General features: G+C 44.6%; 1 protein-coding gene across 2 annotated transcripts in view; it reads left to right on the top strand.

Annotated features, from left to right (window-relative positions):
• The window catches only part of ACSF2 (acyl-CoA synthetase family member 2), a 32996-nt gene extending 26641 nt beyond the window's left edge, over positions 1-6355 (top strand). For both annotated transcript variants that reach the window (XM_027870324.1, XM_027870323.1), the window contains 6 exons: positions 690-797; positions 4185-4336; positions 4719-4860; positions 4980-5096; positions 5964-6032; positions 6175-6355. In XM_027870324.1, coding sequence (XP_027726125.1) covers positions 690-797; positions 4185-4336; positions 4719-4860; positions 4980-5096; positions 5964-6032; positions 6175-6225 — 639 coding nt within the window. In that variant the 3' untranslated portion in view covers positions 6226-6355. The remainder of the gene's footprint in view (positions 1-689; positions 798-4184; positions 4337-4718; positions 4861-4979; positions 5097-5963; positions 6033-6174) is intronic.
• Positions 6356-8267: the final 1912 nt, after the last annotated feature.

The raw sequence follows: 8267 nt of genomic DNA, 5'->3' as shown, positions 1-8267 counted from the left end.
CGGCTGGGGCACTGAGGTTCTTCATATCCTCATTTTGGATATTTATTCTATTTTTATGATCCTAAATTCACAGGAAACTGCTAACCTTCCGGGGCCCTGGAGCTGTCCAGGGCAGGGGCCCTCCACCCCAGGGCTCTTTGGCCATGGTAATGCTGGGGTAGAGGTGTGTCTTTTGGTCAGTTCCCATGTCCTGTCCCCCACCAGCACCCCCCTCACTCACACAAACACACCCCACCTACACTCCAATCAAGAACGAGGCTGGTTTTCTCATCAGGTTTTATTGGCGTCTTTGGAGTTTGTGAAAGGGGAGGCACTGTGGCCGGAAACCAGCAAAAGGGGTAGGGAACTGAGAGGCAGCGGGTGAGAGGTATGCCCCTGAGATGATGGGTCTGTGGCTACTGTGGGTAAATAAGGAAACTAAGGGATTGAACCAAGGGGACCAGAGGCTGTTTAAGGTTGTCTGGGACTCTTGCTGGATAGGTTTAATAAATACCTATCCCCTTTGTCTCCATGACTTATTACTATTTCACTTTTCTTTATGCCCCCTTTATGCCCCCTCTATCCTTTACCTCTTATGAGGAACTTAGAAGGAATGTGTCGCTTCCCACTACCACTATACACCTCTCCAGAACCCTTAATCTTCCCAAGATACCCCTCCCTCAATTCAGTCCCATTTCCCAACTCTGTAGGTTGCTTATGGGACCACAGAGAACAGTCCTGTGACCTTCATGCACTCCTATGATGACAGCATAGAAAGGAAGACATTCACAGTGGGCAGGATTATGCCGCACACAGAGGTGAGCACCCCAGTTCATGGGATCATGTATCTAGAGCTAGAAGGACCCTTAGAAGCCACCTAGTTCAAATTCTTCATTTTATTTTTGAGGAAACTGAGGTATAGGGAAGATAAATGACTTGCCCAAAGTCTTAAAGGTAGGTGACACAGCTTGGATTTGAACTTGGGCCTTCTGGCCTCAAATCCAGCACTCCTTCCAATGTACTGGGCTATCTTCTCCTGTTAGGGTCAGGCCCCCAGTCCATCACACCAATTTCAGCCCTACTCAAACCCAAACAATTCCATCCCTCCAGTTCCCCATACCCACATCTGTTGACCAATGAATAGAAGCTCTCCTATACAAACACCCCTCCTCCCTTACAAAATACCCCCAGTCAGTTTCATTTGGTCACTGAGAAAAACCTACTTCCAGAAACTTCCTGAGCCTGGAAGAATGTTCCCATGTAATTGAAGATGGGCTCTGTTTATCTTCCTCTTCAAGCCTGGGATTAGTGACCAGTCCTGAGAGAGTTAGACTAGTGGCCAGCCAAAAACAGATGTGGGCTACGCTTATTGGCCTCCCTCCCTGTTTCAGCCATGTTATTGGCAGGATTTTTTGTTATTGAATCATTTCAGTTGTGTCCAACTCTTCATGACCCCATTTGGGGTTTGCTTGGTAAAGATACTGGAGCGGTTTGCCATTTCCTTCTCCAGCTCATTTAACACATGAGGAAACTGAGGCAAAGAGGGTTAAGTGACTTGCTTAGAGTCACACAGCTAGTAAGTGTCTGAGGCTGGATTTGAACTCAGGAACATGAGTCTTCCTGACTCCAAGCCTGGTACTCTATCCCCTTTACCACCTAGCTGCCCTGTTGCCAGTTTACCCATAACTTGAACTGCTACCATCCAGTCTCATTCAAAGAAGCAAAAGAAATGATGAGACTCTGTCTTTGATTTGACTCTTCAGCCTTTCCTCCATCTTTGGCTCTTTCCTTTCATTTCCCTGAAGCTCTTCATCTTTGACTGGCATGCAAACTTTACTAATGCCTAATAACACCAGAGGGCTACTCTCACCCCAAACTATTCCCTCAGGGAGTGATTCATTAAGGTCACAGCTGCTCTTTTCCCAAAGCCACCTCTGCAGAAATCCTTTGCTAAAGATGAAAAGTTTGCCTTTCTTTATAGCTTGTAGTTGATATCTTATGTACTTTGGGCTTTTCCTTTTATTTCGGGGTCACCCGAAAGAGTGGTTTGCAACACTGGTAGATTATCAACATGATCGTGTCACTGCTAACATTTATAGAACACTGCAAAGTTTGTAAGACTCTATGCAAGTTATCTCATATGAGCCTCACAATAACCCTGGGAGGTAGATATCAACTTTCTCCTCTTCACAGCTAATCAAACCCAAAGGTCGGAAAGGTAAAGTGAATTGCCCATAGGCACACTTTCAGTAAATGTCTGAGGTGGGATTCAAACCCAGGTCTTCCACTGACTCAAAATTCAGCACTCTATCCACTACTTTTCCCAAATAACCTGTGTACCCTTCATCACAGGGGTACAGCAAGTAATTTAATCTGGGCTTTTTGTAGGTATTTTTTGGAGTAGGCTTAAGATAAAATTCCTCTAATAATGCAAATTGGCACCTGAAACTTAACAGTCTCAAAGAATTGCCTATAACACTGAGAAGTTAAGTGACTTGCTCAGGGGCCACAGGACCAATATGTGTCAGGAATAAAACTTGAACTCAGACCTTGCTGGCTCTGAAGGTCATTCTCTATCCACTACAGCATGGTGTCCTGTCATCTTCTATATTGTAGGTGCTTAATAAATGTTTGTTTAATGATATGCCACTTCCCATTGATGTAATGGAAGAAAGAACAAGCATTTATTAAGCACCTACTATGTACCAAGCACTGTGCTAAACACTTTACAGATATCTCATTTTCTTAACACTTTTAACTCTTTTTGAAACAGTAGTTTAGATGGATAGAGACAGGAAGGTTTGAGTTTGAATCTTACCTCAAACACTAGTTGTGTGAACCCTGGATAAGTCACTTAATTTATATGGACTTCAAGCAGCTCCTTAGGATTTATGGTGGAGGGCATTCCCCCAGCTGGCCTTCCCTATCCTGGATGGGTTTGTAATACTTCATAGTGCTTTCATACCCATTTTCATAGTGGATCCTCACACAGTCTCTGTGAAGCAAGTAAGGGAGGTATTATGTCTCTTTTTATATAGATGAGGAAACGGAGGCATAGAACAATTCTAATAGGGTATCATTTGGTATTCTAGTGAAGCCTATGAACCCCTTCTCTGAAAAAATGTTTTAAATGTAAAACAAAAATCAGATTACAAAGAAAGCTGGTTATATTAAATCATTCTCTCTAAAGATATGTGTATATATATACATATGTGTGTGTGTGTGTTGTTCAGTTGTGTTTGACTCTTTGTGACCCCATTTGGGCAAAGATACTGGAGCAGTTTGCCATTTACTTCTCCAGCTCATTTTATAGTTGTGGAAACTGTGGCAAATAGAATTAAGTGACTTGCCCAGAGTCACACAGCTAGTGTCTGAGGCCAGATTTGAACTCATGAAGCTGAGTCTTACTGATTCCAAGTCCAGTGCTCTATCCACTAGGCCACTTAGCTACTATATATGCATGTGTACATACACATACATACACATACATGTACACACACATGTATATATGCATGTACATACACACACACGTGTGTGTGTGTGTGTGTGTGTGTGTGTGTATAGTTCATGGAGCCCAGGTAAAGAATCCCTAGCTTAGTGGTAGTTTAATACTTTATAAGGGAGGCACCTAGATTGTGCAGTGGAGAGAATGCTGGCTCTGGAGTCAGAAAGATCTGAGTTCAAATTCATCTTCAGACACTTATTATCTATGAGATCCTGAGTTATTTGCCTCAAGTTCTCTATCTGTGAAATGGGGATAATAATATCTGTTCCTCCCAGTGTTGTTGTATCAGATGAGATATTTATAAAGCGATTTGCAAACCAAACCTTAAAGTGCTATGTCAATTCTAATTATTATTAAAGAACTCTCCCTTATTGTTTGCTTCTCAAAAAAAATTTTTTTTTTGCTTCCTCAGGGTCTCTTCTATATACTCTCCTATCTGCTTTTACTCCCCTAGGCTTGTAACACCTTCTGGCCTAAGCTGATACTATCCTTTCCCCTCTGTCTTTGGCCACTCTAGCCTTAGCTCAGTCCTCTGGTCTTCCCTCCTACAATGAGGTGGAGCTTCTGCCCATTCTTTGATAATGAACTTAGTTCAGTTTGCTCTCCCCCATACCTTGTCACTTGCTCACTTGGCCAGGCCCTCCCAGCCCTGAATAAGTTGGGGTTGGGGAGGGCCTGGCCTGAAGTTGTCCTGTGCCAGGCCCAGGTCATGGACCCACAGACAAAGAAACAGCTAGAGATAAACATGCCAGGGGAGCTGTGTATCCGTGGTTACTGTGTCATGATGGGCTACTGGGATGATCCTAAGAAGACAGAGGACATCATTGATGAGCACAAGTGGTACTGGACAGGGTGAGAGGACACAAGGCGTTAAGCCCAAGAACCAGGGGAGAAGATATGGATTGCAAAGGGAGAGGAGTGGGTCCATTGGAAGGAGAAGGAAGAAAAAGGGCTAGGCATCGAGGCCAAGGTTCTGAATTGGGATAGAAGCCAAAGAAAGTGGAAAATTAAACAGTGAGGGAGAAGAAAATGGAGAGGAGGGGAAAGGAAGCCAGGATGCAGGGGGAGAGGGTTTTTCTACTGCTAGAGGGGCTGGCAAAGAACCCAAGGATTTATGTAGTCAGCTGGAGAGGTGGGCACAACATCTAAGGGTGTGAAAAACACTGGGTGGGGCAGCCTAGAGTAAGACTGAGCTGGGAAGAGCTAAGAACTGAACCTGCGGATTTCGCTACAGGGACATTGCTTCAGTAGATGAAGAGGGCTATTGTAAGATCGTGGGCCGTTCCAAGGACATGATCATCCGAGGAGGGGAAAATATCTACCCAGCTGAACTGGAAGACTTCTTTCACAAACATCCTTGTGTTCAGGAAGCCCAGGTGAGCCGACTCTAATCTCCTGAGGGCACCCCTCAGGGGCAGGGAGTATGACAAAAGGAGGGGAGGGCTTGGGGTATTCTCTCAGCCCTCCTTCCACCTGCTTCATCTCCATATGCCAGGTGGTTGGAGTGAAAGATAAGCGGATGGGGGAGGAAATCTGTGCTTGCATCCGTCTCAAGCCCGAGGCGGAAGAACAGGTCACCCCTGAGGAACTGCAAGCTTACTGCAGAGGGAAGGTAGGTAGTTTGACCACTGTCACAGTCAAGTCAGTCAACCAGCATCCGTTAAGCTCCTACATTGTTCAAGGCACCGTGGTAAGTACTGGATATAGCAAAGAAAGACAAAAATCATCATCCCTGCCATCAAGGAGCTCACCTTCTACTGGGTAAAACAACATGTAAACAACTGTGTACGTGTCAGATATGCAGCTAAGTGGGAAATGATCTCGGAGTTGAAGGCACTAGCAAGCAATGGGGGCAGGAGAGACCAGGAAAGGACTCTGGCAGAAGGTGAGATTTCAACTAAGTCTTGAAGGAGGCTAGGGAAACCAAGAAGCAGAAGGGAAGAGAGAGCATTCCAGGCAAGGGGGTTGGCCACAGAAAATGCACGGATTTTGGAGCTGGAATGTCTGACAAAAAGGCCACGTGGCAGAGACACGGAGGAAGGACATTCCAGGAAAGGGGGTCAGCCAGGGGAAATGCCCGGAGCTGGGAGATGGGACGTTTTGTGTGAGGAAACAGCAAGGCCAGTGTTGCTGGATTACCAAGTATGGGGAAGTGAAGTGTGAGAAGAATGGAAAGGTAGAAAGGGACTTGGTCGTGAAGGGCTTTAAAAGCCCCAAAGGATTTTGTTTTTGATATCCTGAGTGTAATAGGGAGCCTAGAGAGTTTCTTGACTAGGAGGGTGATATGATCAGCCCTGCCCTTTAGGATGGTCACTGGCAGGCTAGCATGTGGGGGGGCCTGTGGGGAAGGGGGCTGAATGTACCCCCCCCCCACCACGGCCTACCCCCATGCTAATAGCTACCCCTTCTTGAGCTCCTTCCTACCCCATGCTTCCGGCTCTGGAACTCTATCCTCACTCCCTGGTCTCTGTGTCTGCAGATCTCCCACTTCAAGATTCCTCGATACATCGTGTTTGTTAAGGAATACCCCCTCACTGTCTCTGGGAAGGTGTGTAAAGTCGGGGCAGATGAAAAAGGGAAGGAAAACCAGGTGCCAGGAGCCTGGGACAGGTCATTAGGGATCGGAGACAACCAGGGTGGGTCAAGGAGGCCTATGTCATTACAAACTTTTACTCTTCTTTTTCCCTTAGATTCAAAAATACAAGCTTCGAGAATGGATGGAAAAGGATCTGAACCTGTGAATCATGGGCCAGAGTGGGAGCCTCAAGAGACAGCATTTCTCCAGCTTGCCTGCATCTCCCCCTCTACCCCATCCTGATCCCTACACCATTCTTCTTTAATGTTACATAAAGAGGTTCTGGTTTCAATTCACAGGTCAGGTGTTTTGAAGGAAAAAATATCTAAAAGACAGTATCCTCTCTTTCGGACAGAATGCGAGTATTCATAGAATCGGGGATAAGGTTCCCTTACTACTCTAAAAGGGCAGCTAGGTGACACAGTGCATAGAACACTTGCTTGGAATCAGAAATCAGGAAGACTCATCTTCTTGAGTTCAAATCTGGCTCAGATACTCATTAGCTGTGTGACCCTGGGCAACTCACATAACATTGTTTGTCTCAGTTTCCTCATCTGTCAAATGAGCTCGAGAAGGAAATGGCAAACCACTCCAGTATCTCTGCCAAGAAAACCCCCAGTGGAGTCACAAAGAGTCTGGCATGACTGAAACAACTGAACAACAACAAACACACTGGTCTGTCAGAAGCCTGGGGATAGGCTGGAGGAGACAGAATTGGTTCAGATGAATAAGGGTTGCAACACCTTCCATCTAACACTGGCCAAAGATTGTAAAGTTAACCCTCTTCAGTCCAGAAAACTTCTTTCCAGTCTTATTATGCTTTATATTCTCCCATATACTTGGTGATCCAGGGACAATGACCTCCTTCCTATTCCTCTGAGCAAGACGCTACATTTCCGAACTCCAGGTATTTTCAGAGGCAGTTCCTCGTACCTAGAATGCTCTCTCTCCTCATCACTTCCTCTTGGCTTTCCTGGCTTCCTTCAAGTCTCATCCAAAGTGCCAGAAGCCTTTCCTAATCTTCCTCAATCTTAATTACTTCCCTAATTATCTCCAATTTATTCTGTCTATATTTTGTTTATCCATAATTGCTTACACATTGTCTTCCCGATCAGACTGTGAGCTCCTTGTGAGCAGGGACTGTCTTTTGCTTTTCTTCATATTCCCCACTGCTTAGCCTGTAACTGGCACATGGTGGTCACTTAATAAATACTAGTTGACTAACTCAGAGACTAGAAGCAAAGATGCCCCCATTTCACAGTAGAAGAAACTAAGACTCAGGAGGAGCTTTCCTTTTCCCCTCTCCTCTCAAATATTCCTCTTTTCAAGGGGCTTATACTCCCAGATTTCAAATTATACTAGGAACAATCATAAAAATGCCTGCTACTAGAGAAAAAATGGCTAGATCAGTGAAACGTGAGATAACAAGCTAGAATCAGTAATCTAGTATTTCATAAACCTATGGTCACAAAACAGTGGAAAAAGAAATCATTTAACTGTTGGGAAAACTGGAAAACTGAAAGCAGTTTGGTGAAAAATAGGAATAAACCAAAATTTCACACCATATGACACAAAGAAGTAAGAAGGAAAGAAGAAAGAAAGGAAGGGAAGAAGAGAGGAAAGAAGGATTTATTAAGTGCTTACTGTGTGCCAGATACTGAGTTGGTATACTCAGTAAAGCAAAAAAAAAAAAAAACCAATTCCTAACCTCAAGGAGCTTACATTCCAATGGGGGAAGATAATACACAAAAGAAAACTGAAAAGTGGAGGACTGTATAAAGGCATCTGGAAGAAGGCCATGGTTTTTAAGTTCAGAAAGTCAAAAACAGTGTCTGGCTGGAAGGAAGGAAGCAGACTGGCATGGGCTCTTCCATAAAATTAAACTTCCAAGAAGAACTCACCCAGGAGGTTAGATGGCAGGGAGAAAGGTATGTTGGGACATATGGATGGCTATTCCAGAGTGAGCAAACAGCACAAATAATAGGCTGTTGTTGGGGAGCACTACTGCTGAGAGAAGTTCCTGGATGAGCCATGATAGAGGAACCAAGGTTTTGAAATTCAGAGTCAGGAAGAGAAATGAAGGTATAAGAATGTAAAGAATAAGAGATCATTATATTTTTCACAACTATGAAGGGGAGGATAATTTCTTAATGAGCTGTGATTCAGGGGTAGCAAGGTAGTGTAGTAGATAGAGCATGGACCCTGGAG

The sequence above is a fragment of the Vombatus ursinus genome, unplaced genomic scaffold, assembly GCF_900497805.2.
Source record: "Vombatus ursinus unplaced genomic scaffold, bare-nosed wombat genome assembly UNPS02014797.1, whole genome shotgun sequence".
Taxonomy (NCBI): Eukaryota; Metazoa; Chordata; class Mammalia; order Diprotodontia; family Vombatidae; genus Vombatus; species Vombatus ursinus.
The sequence above is the reverse complement of the archived record's forward strand: the minus strand, read 5'-3'. Positions and strand labels throughout refer to the sequence as shown.